The sequence below is a fragment of the Rhopilema esculentum genome, chromosome 18 (assembly GCF_057945365.1).
Source record: "Rhopilema esculentum isolate cy_ngs chromosome 18, ASM5794536v1, whole genome shotgun sequence".
In the NCBI taxonomy this organism is placed as follows: domain Eukaryota; kingdom Metazoa; phylum Cnidaria; class Scyphozoa; order Rhizostomeae; family Rhizostomatidae; genus Rhopilema; species Rhopilema esculentum.
Window position 1 is genome coordinate 6,160,966 of NC_142832.1, and position 15,664 is coordinate 6,176,629.

Consider the following 15,664-nt stretch of genomic DNA (forward strand, 5'->3'; position numbering starts at 1 on the left):
CAAGAGTTGTGTGGCCACTGACGGAACCACTGTGCGAATACTGTTATTAATGCGCATGTGCCATGACCCAGCGACACTGATTGGTTAAGACGGTATTGTTCCGAAAAAAAGACTAAAGGTTTCGTCTCCCGAACAAAAATATTGTGGTGCTCCAACTATTTTTGGCAGTGATTGTAGATGCATCATGTTTTACAATTAAAAGCTGCTCCAGACTCCAGACTTACAAAGCAGTAGATTGAATTGAGCAGAATGATCTTCATTACAAATGAAGCAACTTTACTTCACTCAACTGAATCATTACAGATATTTACAAAATACAGAACATATAGTTGCCTCTGATCCGATTCATAGACCATCAGCAATATGATCTTCACAATCGCCTTTTCCAGATTAAAAGTATTTTGTGTTAAGTATAATGTTAAGCATTTCGGGATAATAAACTTTCAAACAGTTCGTTTTCCTACAAATACAACTATTTCCTACTCGTACATACACCAAATGATGAAGAAAAGGGGAACGAAGGATTGCAATGGTAGGCTTTTGATGCTTGTCCATTTACAGCAGAGTAAAATTGTGTTGCAACAGCCTCAAGATTGCTAGACTGAAACTTATTTATAGCGACATAAACAAATAAGATGACTCATCTTTGATTCCAAAGTGCAAGACCTAAAAAGAGTCTTGATCTATTTAATTTTCAAAGGCAAAATACTCTCGGTTTAGTAGAAATAGAGTTGCTGGCAATTCAGAAAACATTAACTTAGGCCATCATTAACTCAGTCCCACACAAAACAGAGGTTGGGTTCTTTTATAAAAAACAACCCAGAGGAAGGACCTCAGAAAAAGGGTGCTGGTTTGAAGATGAGAAAAACACTAAGGGGGCTGTATAATGAATCAGTGAGTGAATTGAGATTCTTGCCAGGGCTAGGAATGGTACTCACTGCTGAGTTATAGGGTCATTCTAAAGTGCCGGAGTAGGGGGTTGACAAGAAAATAAAGTAAACTCATTGTGTCATAGACAACAGGATTTCTATAAACTCATTGTCTGCAACACCCATTGCAAGAACGCTTTACGGTAACTTTATTCATAACTTTTACAGAACTATAAACTAAAAAGTCTCTCCTCCCTGTATTCCAGTAATAGCAGGAGATCATCTTAAACACTCCAACTATATAATTTAGCCGTGACTTGGGTTTGAGACACTTACATCTCTTGTTGTCAACTATCATCACCGGGATTTACAAACATGAAACCGTCACTTTTCAGGGCTCCGCAAAGGCAAGCTAACAAAACGATCTCTTTTAAGCAGCAAACGACCTTTACTTCAAAAGCTGCTAATAACGTTAATCTGCATAAGCAATGAATCAAGTTAAAGGGAAAGGTATAATTGTACCTAAAATAACGCGTAATAAGGAATCATTATGTTGCATATCAGAGCAGCACGGTGATATGTATCTGTTTAGTTCTTTACCACCTACGTCACCTACCATTAAAGTTTTAGGTATGAATGTCTGGAATGTGTTCATGCTTTGTATGTTTGTTTGCTGTCCAATGCCTGTCTTTTCATCAAGAATGACTTTCTGGTTCGGCATTATCTGAAGAAGTGTCCATCTGCTGATCATCCTGAAATAAATATGAACACCATAAAATTTATGCATTTAAATCACAAGACTCTATGATACTAAAAAGTTTAAAATGGTATGTTAAGTGAAATAATTTTTCCCCGGATATTTTCGGCCATTTTGATCAAAAGCGTGCCTGGGTACAAAAGTTTCGATGCTTGTTCAAAATGTACCCCATCAGAAAATGCTGATCATCTGTTGGGGAGATTTTGACCCCAACCAGTAATTGTTGGTCCAATGATACACAAAAATCCTAGGCATCATTCTCACTTTAAAAGCTATATGATGTCTTTACTAGCAATATGATGGCGATCTCGAAAGATCTCTGTTGTCATGCACCAAAATAAAAACGATTTTTCTGTGTGATAAAATGGGATTTTGCTACTTTTAATGTCCATGCGGTTGCTACTAAAAATTAAACAAAAATAAAAGAAATTAAAAAATGCAAAATGAACATAGAAAAATTCCAGAAAATAATAAACTGTACCTTGTGTAGCAAAATGGGGTAGTAATTTTATCTTCAAAATATACAAAATATCATGATTTTTTAAATTTGATAAGGAAGGGAAAACCGTTATGTAAGGGAAGCCTTTCTATAGGGGAAGCCTTTCTATAGGGGGAGCCGTTTAAAAAGGGGGAGCTTTTCTATGGGGGAAACTTCTCTCTAGGGAAGCCTTCTTATAGGGAAACCTTTCTATAAGGCAAGCGTTTCTATAAGAGGAAACCCCTTTTTGGGGAAGCCATTTGAAACCTTTCTATGGGAGAAGCATTTCTATAGGGGAAGCATGTCTCTAGGGAAGCCTTTTCATAGGGAAACCTTTCGATAGGGCAAGCGTTTTTGTAAGAGGAAACCCTTCTTTGGGGAAAGCCTTTCTATAGGGAAAGCCATTCAAAGAGGAAAATTTCTGTTACGAGTAATTTAACTGTCGTGCTTCGAGTAATATATAGCAATATACCTTTGCTAAAATAGTTTTTATTGCTATAGTCACTTACAAAATGCAGATCTAAAGAATTTCACGTCTTGTTCAAACGTGTATTCTTATGATAAGTACTTCAGAAAATGACAGTAACACACGAAATCTTACAGAAATTATAAAACATATCTGTTATTGGGCTTTTTCTAGTTGCTAGACATCGGTTCGTTTTTAATTCAATGCAAAAGTATCTTTTTATAACATTCACCTGGTCAAATATCTTTTTATAGACAGAATAGAAGAAAACCTTTCAGATGCCATTCAACATAGACACAAACAAATACATAGCAAATATTACTACCAAGACTGGCAATTAACGCTTGCTACTAAGGGAAGTCACAATGAAAAGAAACCATACAAGTCTTTTCTGTCAATCTCCAGCTGCTGCTAAACTAAAGAAATATTCATGCAACACCTGTCATTTTTCTTCACTTATTATTTCGTTCATTCATTTTTATTCTGCCTTCAATTGATATGATGTTTTTTCTTCGTTATAAATCATTAATTATGCAAAAATGCAAATCATCGTCTGCGTTAAAGTGCCTGTGACATCATATTCTTATGTAAAAAGGCCTGTTATTTTCATTTCTGAGGTTAGTTTTTACGTTTCGTGAGTAATGAAGGAGTTATTGGCAATCTTCTACGCCAAAATTCGCCATCTTGGTTTTCAGAATGAGTAGACAGTGACGTCACGGGAGAGACCCGATCGCCTCCTCCTTCGAGTTTTTGTATCGTAGTCAATTAGAGAAATCTAACAGGTCCAAGATGAGCGATATTTCCAGAGAAAGTAGTGGCAGCGAAGATGAGATTTTTGAAGGTAGCGCTTACATTGTTACAATAACAAGTTCGATGACCACCCATCACGTCACGAGAGAACGGCGAATGATGATAAAGCGACTTGGCTAGGCCGCACTATTTTGCTTAATTTCAATATCAAAACGCTTTTATATCAAAAAAAGTTCAGATCTACTATAAGAGCAGTGCAACGCTTCAATTAAGAGAATAAAAAAATCATGTCACAGGCACTTTAAAGTTCGAAAAATGTCGCTTCATTAAGTCGACTGTCTATCAACTCCCATTTGAGGACAATAGGTTGACAGAGGGCTTAATTGCCCCCACCATTGATAAAATTCGAGAATGCTGTTGATTGCTGGCTGCCCCCGCACATTTGGCAAAATGAATGCCAATGTTGGTTTGCTAAGAAAATTCAATGCTTTCTATCTATTTCTTCTAAACAAAAACTTCCAGTTTGATCAACAGTTTGACGAACATATAAGAAGAATTGCTAATATTAAAGAATAAAAAATTCCTAGAATTTTAAAAGTAGGGATAGAAAAAGACATTTTTTCCCAAAGAAATGAAAAGCATAAGAACATTTTCAAAAGAGTACCAGAAATTTTTCGTTTTTCTAATACCAAAAGACTCCAGGTACATATTTATGGGGTCTTAATATGATAAGCGGGCAACAACAACCATAAAAACATCATAAGCGCCATCATCAAAACAACAACAACAACAAGATCACAAACAGCAACACCAACAGCGATATCAACAACAACAACAACGACAATGCCCAAAGAAAAAACAACAAAAACAAATAGAAAAAAAAACTCACAGAATTGTCTATTTCTTCTAACTCCTTTGCAATTAGTTGCCTTGCTAGCCTCACTTTGGAAAATTCATCGTAATGTTTTTTCCTTTTGTCTGTAAAAACCCTTTTTTCAGCTAAAAGGAAAAGTAATAATCCGATTACACGTGAATAAACTCTTTTAAGGAAATAATTCACTAACAATTGCAAAATTGAAAAAAAAAAAATTGAACACTTTGTAAGTCCAATCTTTATTGGAGTTGTGTTAACAGGCGCCTTTATAAATATTCCGTTAGATTTTGTGTAAAAATATCAGATTGTTTAGATCTTTAGTGTAAAGATATCAGGGCTTGGTCTTTATGATGAGTTCCTACAGACTCCCTTCTGCGTCCTTTGCTTATTTTTTCGAAATATACCGTTGCCTATATGATATAACTGAACATTAAAAAGCCGATTTCAAAAAGGCTGAAAATGTTTTGATATCTTCAAATAGGGCAAGATTTAGTTTATGACATGCAAAACAGGAAAGAAGGATGATTCACAATTCCTGCGAGGCAGTTGTTGTCCAACAAGAAGAAATATAGCCGAGGCTGTTTACTGGAAGCTCCTTCTGCGATTAGTAAGGAAATCAATATACGAACTAACAAACACAAAATCTATTGGAACAATTCCGTACAAAGATTTGAATGCTTTGGGTTTGAGAACTCAGTGAAAATTAAAAGGTTGAAAAAAATCATCAGGTTTAATAAACAAAATATCAGGTTGAATAAAAAACTAATAGTTTTTTATAAATACTATCAGGTTTTCCCTTTGTACCGAGGCGTTTTTTGCATAATGATATCCGGAATGATTATTGCAGTGGTCCGAACTTCCCACATTTCCCACGTAATTTTTAAAAGCTTTCAATCCTCGATCACTCTCAGTAAAGTTGGTCAGTAAAGGAACTATCTTTGGAACACTACTCTGGAACTTTCAGAAACTTAAGGTTTCTCCAAATGAAACAAATTCCTGAACATAACTTTTGTTTTATTTTGAATATTCGAATTTATAAAACACTAGAAAGCTGGAAAAACAAGTCCAGCATTTTTTACAGAAGGTGCTGTAGTGTTTTGACAAAGAAGATGACTAGAAAATAACCTTCTTCCAACTTTATCTTCTCACTGTTCCATAACAGTATTGTTCAAAGTCCCCATATGTCAACTATCACACCGACAGATCATTATCACAGTTGACAAAGGATTACATGGGCTTCAAAAGAAAACGGCGAGAGACTCTCGGAAAAAGTCAAAGGAAAAATAATGCTATCTGTAGCATCCTAGAAAGACCTCTAAGCCACGGCAATTATCAACAAAAGGCTAAAACGTGCGCCACACAAGTTCAGTTCATTCATTTTAATTTCCACTACATATAGATTCTCTAATATTAATCTACTTACAAAAATGATATTAAATACATGAGACAATAAACATAGAATATAACAAGGATTTGACACTACACTAGAGGATTTGCATGAAGGGGAATTCTTAAGGAGGAACTCTCTCAGTAGCAAACCTAATCGAGAAGAGAGCAGCCCCTTTTAAGATAATAAGTTCAGAACTTGCATGTGTAGATTATGACTGTCTAGATTACACTTTCAATAATTATTTTCAAAGAAGTAGGTTTTGAGCTTAGAACGAAAGACACTAACAGATGGTGACCTTTTAATATTTACAGGAATGTCATTCCAGTCCTTATTGGATTCAACTGCGTTCCATTGGATATTGGATTATTGGATTCCACCTGGGACACAAGGGTTCCACTGTACTTAAAAAACGGACACTGGGGTAATCAACACTCTACAGAAATAGACATAACAAAACCCTCTCTTTGCAGTTTTGAGTCTGAGTCGTGGGTTTGCTTTGTCATCAATCAAAGCCAAGCCTTTCGAGATATGCAAAATCCAATACTTGTGACACAATTGTAGCAAATTATCAACATCATGTTTTCGTAACACCTTGGAACCGCTCTCCATGTTTTAATTTAAAGCCAAACAGAAAATTGTGTTTGTAAGAGCATTTTACTTGAAAAGGTTGCAATCGCAGGTCTATATTCTATCAATTCATATCTTTATATAAATATATCAAGAGACACAATAAATAAATACAATAAAACCCGCAAAAAGAGTAGATCGACTGTTACCTGATGATCACTATGAAATTTGAAGATGTGATGGTCCTGTTCTATATACTAAAGCGCGAACAGCTTTGCCTACAAGGTATCATTGCCACTCTGGATGGATCATCCCTGGTACTCCCAGCTGGGCCAGCAACAAGGTTCAAACTCAAGACAGCGTGGCATCCAACAATGTAAAATTAACCTACATAAATGATTTCAAATTAGCATTAGAAATATCAAGAAATAAGGGTTTGTTATTACCTCTTCCTTCTTCTGATAGCAAATCATCCTCCTCTTCCTCGGGGCTGTCTGAATGCACGTGCTTGCGGGTACTAGCTTTGGAAAGGCTAAAAAAGAAACGATACGCAAATGCTTATTGGAAAACAATGTTTCAAGTTATACCAACACCATACCAAATTTCAATGAAATCATTTGTCCAAAAGATCACGAGAGTAGAACGTGAAAAAGTAAACAGTCTACCTTAGTTCTTTAAGTCTAAAAGGTCAAATCGAAGGGGCACGGTTTAAGGTCGGTTGAAGATCCAAGGTTAAATATAAGATAAAACAGTGTTTTGATCTGCGCTATCCCGCGGGTACACTCTTGACATCATGTTTAGTACTACCAGGTTTTCCAGAACATTACAACACTAAGAATCACGAAATGCGAGAAATAACCACAGCAAGGATAGAACGAAATAAACTTTTCCTTTCGGTTTTGGGAACAAAACAAAATAAAATTAGTGTCATGTAAAAAGGATTCAAATTCGCTGACTGTTCAGAAGCAATTTTGAGCGATTGAATCATTGCTGTGATACTGATTTCAAAAAGTTTGTTTTTTTAAAGTTATGTTTAAGTTTTGTACCAACAAAAGATTGTTTGCTTTATAATCAACTTCGAATTTGTTTATAGCTATACCCAAAAATTGTAATATAAATCAGCGACTGGACTTCTGATTTACACATATGTTCAAACCTTTTCAAAAGTCACCCTCCCTATGCTACTAAAATAAAACACCAGTGATTCTCAATTCCTCAATTCCGTTATTTTAAGCAATGACACTTATAATTTTATTTGACACATAATGATTTTTTAACCAAATATAATGAAAGACACAAGTCTTTTTAGCTACTTGATTCAAATTATTTGAACAGGGAAATATTCACATAATTGTTGTCTGCCATGAGAGCCATTTTTGACACCTTCTTTATCGAAATCAATTACACAAAGTTCTTGTCTAGATAAGTGTCAAAAGGGCAATTAATATTTAAAATACCGATAAATTCTAAATAGATTAGATTTAAGGCGTCAATCTCTGAGAGACATTGCACAGCTAAAGATCGTAACCAAAACAAAGCTAGTCGCCAGGGTAAGACTTATAGAAATATAGATGGAGCAGGTGTAGACTAGTTGTTCATTGTGGTTTATTGCATAAATCCTGCATAATTTGCAGCTTTGTCTGGATTTTATGCTAAACTGAGCCACAAGACTCTTTGTTCAAAACAAACGGTTGTAGATGTATGACTTTATTCAAATACTCTAGTAGGAAATTCGAACAGCTTCAAAAGGATCCGCTTCAACAGAAAGTAACGGCCTACACCACACCGAAAATGTTATACCTAAATCAAAATAATTTTGCCTTCACTAAACATATATTTTTACCTGCAGAATGGCTGGAAATGCTTCTCATTTAGAGATGCCTTGTATTTCTTGTAAAATATTTCATATCTGGGGAAAGTTGATTATCCCATGTCCATTGCCAGAAAAACCCCCTCTGAAAAGCTTGCAGTTGAAACAGAGAACAGACAATGCAAGCTTATTTAAAGCAAGCAAATGGCAAAGTTTAAAATCTGTTGACAGGTATCTTGTTAAAAAAGATTTTCACTAAAATCCAACAATAACTGACAGCATGCTATTCCAACGACACTGGTAAACAAAATACCTTACTTAGGAAACTCACATATGAACTGACCCTCTACTGATTATCGATTTTCCTTGGGTAAAAAAAGCTGAATAAAATTTGGTTTTGTTCTATGTGAAAGTTCTACATGAGTGTTCTATAGTTTCCATTTATATCATTAGCTGTTGATTATTGTTAAGACAAGTCTTATCATTGGATTGATAGAAAAAATTATCAAAGAAGGAAAATATATCCCATGTTTCAGGCATTTGGGGCCTAGGGCATTTGGGGCCTGCTTCCAGCTGTTCACATATTATTCACACATTACATGAGCCGTTCACACATTACATTTGAAGAAGAATATTTACATTTGGCTCTGTTATTTTATTCTATTGTTTTTTATGTTCTATCTTGGTTATAAAATCAAAGAGGTTGTCCTTTAACCAGACAGAAGGAGCTAAAAGAACCCATGGCACAATATTCCAACATTTTGTGACGAAATTTCCTTTAAATATTATTTGCCTTGGTGAAATCAAGTGTAATCAAATGGTCGAAAAACTTTAAACGCAACTTGGAGAATCTTCCTATGATTTTGTTCTGACTTTCTTTACCAGCATTGTCTTCTTTGGTGTGCCTTTATTCCTTGTTTATCTCCTTAGGTTGTTTATTATTCCTTCTGTCTTCTCTCACGTCCTGATTGCTCCTCTAGCATACTGCTTTATCACATGATTTATGATCCCCTTTGTTTAACCCTTCAGTTATTATAATTGTTTTTTCGCCCATAATTAAATATTGTTGTGGTACTAATTATTAACTTTGAGAATATTTTTACCACAGGGGTGCTATCTAACAGAAGGAAGTCAGTTATGACAAAAAGGGAGAACAAACAGAATGGTTTTTTACTTCTGTTGCTACATGGGAATAAAACTTTAAAAATTAAAAAGACAGTTGAATTTGATGAGAATAAAATCAAAGCCCACTGATCCTGGCTCCTGGTATTCAACATGGCAAAAAGACACTCACCTGTCACGCAAGGTTTCTGGATCAACACTTGATTCACTGGTGTCTAGTTCTCCATCAGAATCTTCAAGATGTGAATAAGGTGTTGGAGGTTCATTAATTTTCATGTGCCCATAGTCTTTATTCGCTGGGTGATATGTTTCTAATATATTCATCTCATCCCATTTTACCTCTGGTCTGAAACAGAAAGGAAAAATTGTTTCTTATTATGTTATAACCTTAATTCTACATCATAAGTTCAATAATCTCTGCATGTCCTGGGTTGTACATAATGCAGATTTAGATTTATACATAGGTTGCATTTCATGAAAGAGTTATATCATTGTGGTGGGTGACATCATTTCCTTTAGGGATCATCCATTCTTATCATTATTTCACAAGTCTACAAAAAGCAGACTTTCTTCAGACAACCCCCTCCCCAAAGAGTACAAGGCAAAAAGTTGAAAATGATGACTTTTGCTCTGCACCCTCAGGGTGAAGGTATGATGGCAACAGATTGTGGTTGGCAGCTTCAATATGTTACGAATCAAAGTTAAATAATTCAAATCACTTTGCTTATGTGCTTTTGTTATTTGAACATGGATAAAAAGTCTCATCTATACTCCAGATTTTCATTACTTTTCTTAATTAATTAGCTTTTATATTGTAAATGATTCAAATTTTAAAACAAATAAAGTATTTTTTAGCAAGCAGGTGAAAAGCCACTCTGTGGAGAAACTGGTTTTGATTTATTATTATTATTAATTATTGTTATTACTATTATTATTATTATAATAATATTAGATGTCTATCAAATGAAACCAAAATGCCAGCTCAAACCACTTTGCGAGGTTCACAGTAGTACAGAATAGCCCAAGAATTGGAAGTTTGTGATACAAATTTGATTACAGTATCAAATTTGACTACAGATTTATCTCTACAAGCCTGTTTTGTGAATAAAAATATGTATATATGATAGTAAGTATTTTTCTGTTTCATACAATGTAGTGAAGGAACAGCATACAAAAGTATAATAATGCTAGACATAATTAATACCATATAATCCTAAATTTGTTTGTTTTATTAAGAAGTACAGTTTAAACCTAAATTTCTCATTCCAAGCAATTCCTGGTGATCCTTCAATTAATGGCTTATTAAAGATAGCTTCTATCTCTCAGAAGGTAGCTAATGGGTTATTAGACTAGGCTTAGAAAAGCAGACTTTTAAATTCAGACAGAGAAGCAGACAAGGAAACACTTGTACAATGATGATGAAGATTACAAAATTAGTAAATAACCTGCAAACTCAAAGCCAGTAGCAAAGTGAATTAAAAACAAACCATGAAAATTAATTTTTCCATCAAATCTCTCGATAGATTCTACTCTTGAAAACAACCAGCTAATCAATTTGATAGATTTGCTTGATGCTTGGAAGAAGTATTTTCCTTTCATAAATGCAGGCTGATAGAATTGTCTGATCAAAATCTTAATCTAAACCTTATAGTATGCCTTTTGGCTAGAATTACTAATTGATCTTTTATGAAAATTCTACTCGTTGAAATCGGATTACCCAGCTTTTGGACTATCTGAGCCAAGCTTGAAAAATCTAGTCCAAAGAAAGGCAGATGATCAAGGAAGAATATTTGCAATAGGTCTAATGTTTGGTAGGACGACTAAGTCCTCTTTTGATTATCAACTTTACATTGACCCCTCACTTGGTATTATCTTTATATGTCATTAGGAAGTTTCAAGTGAAAGAGAGAAAATTAAGCAAGTCCCACTTTCACAAATTTATGGTGGAATTTTCACAAACAATATTCCTACCATGTGCTAGGGCCACACAGAAAAACAGACACTTCGATAACACTGAAAAACAGATACCCAGAAAAACAGATTTTATTTCAATATTTTGTAGCTAACATGAAAAATAAGATTTTTGCTGAAAACAGTCAATGTGTAGTCCATTTTCAACACATATTGGTATATTTTGAGTGTCAAACCAACTTTGTGACAGTCAGTTATTAGATGCACAAGAGATCAAGCATCTCTCCAGTAACAGAACTGTCACACAAAAGTTACAAGTATAAATAATTTCCAAGTGTTGCAAAGATGTAGAATACTATTTCTGTTCACAGTTTAAACCAAAAGCATTATAAGTTTTCAAGAGCTCTTTAGATCATAAACACCCCATTCAGTCACAGACAAAATTAGTTCCTGCAAAGGTTTCTTAATTGCACAACATATAAATCAAAAGAATTGTACACAATCTTACTTATGAATGATAAAAACTGATGAACTATCTTAATTGATCTAGTAAAATAGTGAGTCAACTTTAACAGCCAGATAGATGGGTAGTAACAAAAAAGTTGGCTGTTTGTGGTATTGCATAGATAGATCAGATAGAATACAATTTCTCAATTAAAACCTTTTATGCCTTTTTGGCAAGAAATACCCACAAACTCATGAACTTTAGTTCAGAGAAAAAGTTATCAATCTGAACGACCAAATATTGTCTACTTTCTGACTGGATTTTGGAAATTCAATTTCAATAAAAGCAGTTGATATGATTGTGTGATAATCTTTGAAATAAGATACTTATTTAGCTAGGATTTTCATCTGCAAACATATTATTAATTTGGATTCTTAAAAAAGCAAATAATCGTTGCTACAAAACACGAGAAGAGAGGGGTAGAAACTTCAATTTCCTTACTAACATCAAATCAAAATTTTTTATAAACGTGAGTACATTACAACAAATTGCTAGATCAAGAGTTTTGTAAAGCATTTGCTAAATATTTCAATTGTTTTTTAATTGATCTGCCGGTACTCATAGCACAGAAAGATTTCGTTCAAAAACCTTAAGTTTCCTAGACCTAGCGCTAGCACCCGATCAAAAGTTTTATAAGGACATCAACATTTTCTGTTCTTGACAGCTTTGATTCCATCTTCTTGTGGTGACTTTGTTCGACTCTAATTATCACCAGACGCAGGTGACACTGATAAAATTTCCATTAATTTTTCCCTCATCGCCGCGATCAAAACAATTCAGCAAGTTGAAAAGGTCTCATCAGCTGATTTTATTCTTATCAAATACTTTAGGAGGCGAGTATTCTAGAAATTACTTGGATAACTATAAAACATTTTGCAAAGCGGCATTTTCATCCCGACAGATCAAACAGTATGTCATCCGAGAAACGATCTTTCCTATGTTACAAGATGCAGTTTTCAATAACGATACTACATATCTTTCCACTTCAATATCGTAAAAATAGCACCACTTAGCGCTGTTTGCAAGAGCGGCTTTGTAAGATTATATACACTTATCATATTCGTTCGCGCTCCAAGACACAGATGTTCTCAGAAAACAAAGAAGGCCTGCATATGGAGCCCCATGCGTCCATGAGATTCATTTGCGAGCATAAATCACTAAGCTAGGCGGTATTTTATTGTAGAAGAAATAATCTATATAATCATACTAACTTTGTTTCACCGTGAGCGTGTTTTAATATGCTTTTTGGTCGTGCTTCAGCAGAATCTTTCTCCGAACAGCTACTTCCCTCCATTTTGAAATTGTAGTCAGTCATGACGTCTTGACAGCCCACCTCCAAGATCACATGTTCCTCTGGACGGGGGTATTAGCAATGACGTTTATTCCAACTTTCGTGTCACCACTTTGCTTGCACCTCTTGCATTTCAATTTTGTGAATCCAGTCAGTGACGCCTGCACAAGGTTAGTGCAGAAGGGGCAATGTTGATGCCGAGGGCAAATCGTGGAATTTTTCTATTAACATAATCGAGTATTCCTTGGTGGGAGGGGGGCGAGGTTGGGGTAACATAATAGAATACAGTGCCACCCATATACAGCTGGGTTTTTTTTACCATCAATGATTCTAAACATAGAGAAAATTTTGACAAACTTATCCATACGTAAAAATGGGTATTAAATGGCCTTGTCACTATTCACAATATTTGGTTTCATAAAAAATCATGGCTGTTATTAATGGGCTGGTTGTAAAATTTTTATTGCCCGCTAGGTTTTTATACCGATTTATCCTCCTTAGGTTCCTGTAGTACTTCTGAGGGAACACGTCGTTTGTTTATCATCTTTTGGTCAACCTTGTCACAGACAAACTTTTTATCTTTTGCGTTTTTGTGCTGGTGTTAACATCTTTCTAATATATTCTAATAGATAATAACATAACGAGTGTGGTCAAAGTGGTCATTGAATATTGATAAGATTCTACAGTATTTTCTTATATTTCAGGGCACTTCAAGCCCCTCTCAAGCCCCTCTCTCACCCCCTTGAAAGAGCGCCCCCCTCGAAAGAGCGCCTCCCCTAAAGGAAATATTTTTAAATGAGCACCCCCTCCCTATAATAGAATTTTAAAAATTTCTTATTTTGTATTATAGCCTTTTTATTTTCACATGGTTTTTTGACTGATTTCCTTTTCCTTGTATTTGCTATTTCTTCATGTTGCGTTTATGTGTCTACTCACAACTATAGGAAAAGATTGGATCTGTATGTCTACGAAATGAAATAAGCGCCCCCGGCAGATTTGTAAATGAGCGCCCCCCCTCGAAAGAGCCCCTCCCCTCAAAGGCGGACTTCTAAATGAGCGCCCCGGCGGCTCTTTCGAGGAAATGCGGTAAGCCATAGTAACTTAAACAAGAATGGTGATAAATAGAATTTCTGTGTCATCTTCAAATGTCAAGTGCCTTCCGTAATAGTTTCTAAAATGAAATAAATACCGTTAAATATCGTGAAAATTACATATAAGACCCATATAATAAAATTGGTGACATGAACAGTAAGTATTAGATAATAAAAACAGGGGTACAAACTGACGACCTTGGTTCCTCATAACATAATATCCCCAATTTTCTCTAAACATCATCGATTAACTGGACAGGAGTATAATGCTGTCTGAAGATTGTTCACTAGTAGCCCTTTTTAGTCCGCTTGTATGAAGATGGAAATATTTTCTGTACCGCAATGTCCATCAGAAAAAAATTTGAATCTAATAATCATGAGTTAACATCAGGTTGGCTTTTGGTGGCGGTCCCAAGAGGCAGATAGGGGGGTAATTACTCCCCCTCCCCCCACTTCTGTCAAAACATGATCCACACAATTCTGCTAAACTAAAAATTGATAGAAATGCACTGTGTAAGTGTAGGCAAATTTTCAAGATTTGGCCTAAGGAAAATGCACCTGGTGTATGTGTATGGGTCCGATGCCTTGTACAAGTTTACGGCATTCCCATATTTCTATCCCTGCTTCTAAGAAAAGCCAGTGCCCTCTCCTGACCACACTAGAAATATGTCCTGTTTGACGATGATAACCACAAACCACTGGCTATTTGGATGTTTTTATGTGATACCAAAAACAATGTCCATTCAGGAAAGAAATAACGTTCTTTAACATTCTCGTTACAACTAAAAATTTTTCAAAGAATTTAAGAACGCTTCGAAGTTCAGAGGATCTAAACAACTATAAATGTAATACATCATAAAACACCTTTTCTCAGTTTTTCTGAGTTTTTCGCCATCAGCTGTCATTGAATCGCTATCACTTTTTAAAAAAAGCTGTTTCGTTTTTATCTTGTTGCTAATCCCTATTCAACCAGAACTTATATGTTAGGAATTTGGTCAAAATTGTCACAAATAAGAATCGAGCTTTGATATCAATATGCCAAGTGAAGAGAGCTGTCTTGGTGAAAACTGTTCCAATTTGTCTGTATTTCCTATGGATTTGTTAAGAGCATGCTTTTACAACATACTGGCTAAAAACTTTTTCGTCTGACACTCGTCAGAGCATAAAACGTCAGAATCAGGGTCCAAAAGAACGCGATTAAAAATCTATACCCAATTGTGGATCTGGGTATACATTTTTCATTCACAGAAGATTTTTAATGATACAATTTAAGATAAATAATTGACAAGTAAACACCAAATGGTATTTTTGACTGAGAATCTAGATTAAAAAGCTCTCAGGGCTGTTTATGGTTTGCTTCCTCGTGAGTTGGCGCGTATGGTTTTTCCTGCAGTAACCTTGCATCTACAGGGAGCAAATTTCCAAGAAAAGGGCAAAAAACAATAGCTACACTTTGCGGGGTCAAGAGGACAATCGCTCCCGTTCAAAAACCAAAATACAATTTTTTATTTGGGGGGGGGGGGGGGCAGCCCTGATAAATAAGTGTATGAACAGCCATATTTTACAAAATGAAATTACTTTACTTATACTACATAAGTTTTTTTGGGTGGGCCAAGGCTCCCCGGCCCCAAAGGTATCTTGGTCCTTGCTCCCATTGTCAAACGTCCCTGTCTCTGACCGGGGTTCATTTTAAAGAATTTTTATCGCTGCACATTTTCAAAATTTTAGAAATTTTGGGAATTGCCATTTGAAAATATTTATGACCACACTTATCAAACTAACT

The 15,664-nt window shown here is 35.2% G+C and overlaps 1 protein-coding gene across 1 annotated transcript; it reads right to left on the minus strand.

Moving 5' to 3' along the window:
- Nucleotides 1–240: 240 nt before the first annotated feature.
- On the minus strand, nt 241–12,870 carry LOC135696718 (protein phosphatase inhibitor 2). Its single transcript, XM_065216204.2, has 5 exons — nt 12,711–12,870; nt 9,256–9,429; nt 6,598–6,683; nt 4,210–4,319; nt 241–1,621 (listed from the first exon to the last, which is right to left on the minus strand). Exons 1-5 carry the CDS (start codon nt 12,812–12,814, stop codon nt 1,565–1,567), a joined length of 531 nt encoding a protein of 176 aa, XP_065072276.1. The 5' UTR covers nt 12,815–12,870; the 3' UTR covers nt 241–1,564.
- Between the last annotated feature and the right edge of the window lie 2,794 nt (nt 12,871–15,664).

What these genes read in the sequence shown, in the direction of transcription:
- LOC135696718 (XM_065216204.2), bottom strand. Translation starts at nt 12,814, where the DNA reads ATGACTGACTACAATTTCAAAATGGAGGGAAGTAGCTGTTCGGAGAAA. An exon ending in CACGCTCACGGTGAAACAAA is followed by an intron (nt 9,430 to 12,710) that starts GTTAGTATGATT and finishes TTTCTGTTTCAG; the next exon opens with ACCAGAGGTAAAATGGGATG. An exon ending in CCAGAAACCTTGCGTGACAG is followed by an intron (nt 6,684 to 9,255) that starts GTGAGTGTCTTT and finishes TTTCTTTTTTAG; the next exon opens with CCTTTCCAAAGCTAGTACCC.